At 40.2% G+C, this 1,084-nt stretch overlaps 1 protein-coding gene across 1 annotated transcript; it reads left to right on the top strand.

Annotated features, from left to right (window-relative positions):
* Window positions 1-455: 455 nt before the first annotated feature.
* Window positions 456-1,079, top strand: LOC108357652 (cytochrome P450 6g1-like; the record flags this gene model as incomplete). The annotated part of the gene is made up of 1 exon (XM_017608724.1): window positions 456-1,079. A coding segment is annotated over one exon (624 nt), but the record flags the coding sequence as incomplete, so codon positions are not given.
* Window positions 1,080-1,084: the final 5 nt, after the last annotated feature.

Below are 1,084 nucleotides of genomic sequence, written 5' to 3'. Positions count from 1 at the left end.
TTTATAGGACCCCTAAAACCTCAAATTGGTCCACCATTTCTTTTTTTTTTTTACTTTTTAGGTGTCCGATAAAAATAGTCAATAATAGAAAAAGCCAACAGATCGCAGCAATCGGCTGCAACTCGTTTCGCTACACACTAGTCGATCGGTTGACGATTTTAATTTTACGTTGTTCGTCGGCAAGTAAACTAATGCGCAAAACGGACAACAACTCTATTAAATGCATGTTAAATTATGTATTAAAATCTATTTAACCTGTCCATTAGTTCCTTAATAAATGTTTTACCTAATCTTGCTATTTTTCCGCTCATGTTCACTCTATCAGATCACAAAATAAATTACAAAAATCTAAGGACGCGTACGGTCCACTTTTGTGCCTATAAGGGTGTACGGTCTAATATAGAGGGTTGTGCTTTTATAAGCCTTTTTTATTTATACATATTTTGCATTTTCAGATTGGCTCTCAGTTAGAGTCTCATTTGTTGAAACACACCAAGGNATCATCGGTCGCCTTTGGCATACAAGCTAATAGTTTGAAAAATCCAAACGGTGAATTTCGCACACATGGGCGTAAATTTGTGAATTTTACGCTCGGTAGAGCGCTCTCCTTTTTCATCGCATTCTTCTACCCAAATTGGGTTAGCACATTTAAAGTGAAAGTTTTCACTGCTGACTTCTCTTCATTCCTACGCAACACCATCAATCATGCTATTACGGAAAGAGAGAAGACTGGTGCCATACGTAACGATTTAATCGATGTGTTGTTGGGCATGAAAAAGGAGTTGCTCGCGAGGCAAGAGTACGATAACGAGGCGCAGGATATGCTAACAGCGCAGGCAGCAGTATTTTTAACTGCTGGTTTTGAGACGTCATCTTCAACGATGGCTTTTGCGCTGTACGAATTGGCCAAACATCCGGATTTACAGGAGCGACTACGCAACGAAATTCGCGACGCACTTCTGATAGATCATGGCAAACTATCTTATGAGACCATCATCAATTTACCATATCTGGGTATGGTAGTGGATGAGGTCCTACGTTTGTATCCAGTACTACCTGTGCTCGATCGCGAGCACCTTCCACG

Source organism: Rhagoletis zephyria, unplaced genomic scaffold (genome assembly GCF_001687245.7).
Source record: "Rhagoletis zephyria isolate East Lansing unplaced genomic scaffold, Rhagoletis_zephyria_1.1 Rzeph_scaffold_81813, whole genome shotgun sequence".
Taxonomy (NCBI): Eukaryota; Metazoa; Arthropoda; class Insecta; order Diptera; family Tephritidae; genus Rhagoletis; species Rhagoletis zephyria.
This window is presented reverse-complemented; position numbering and strand designations above follow the sequence as displayed.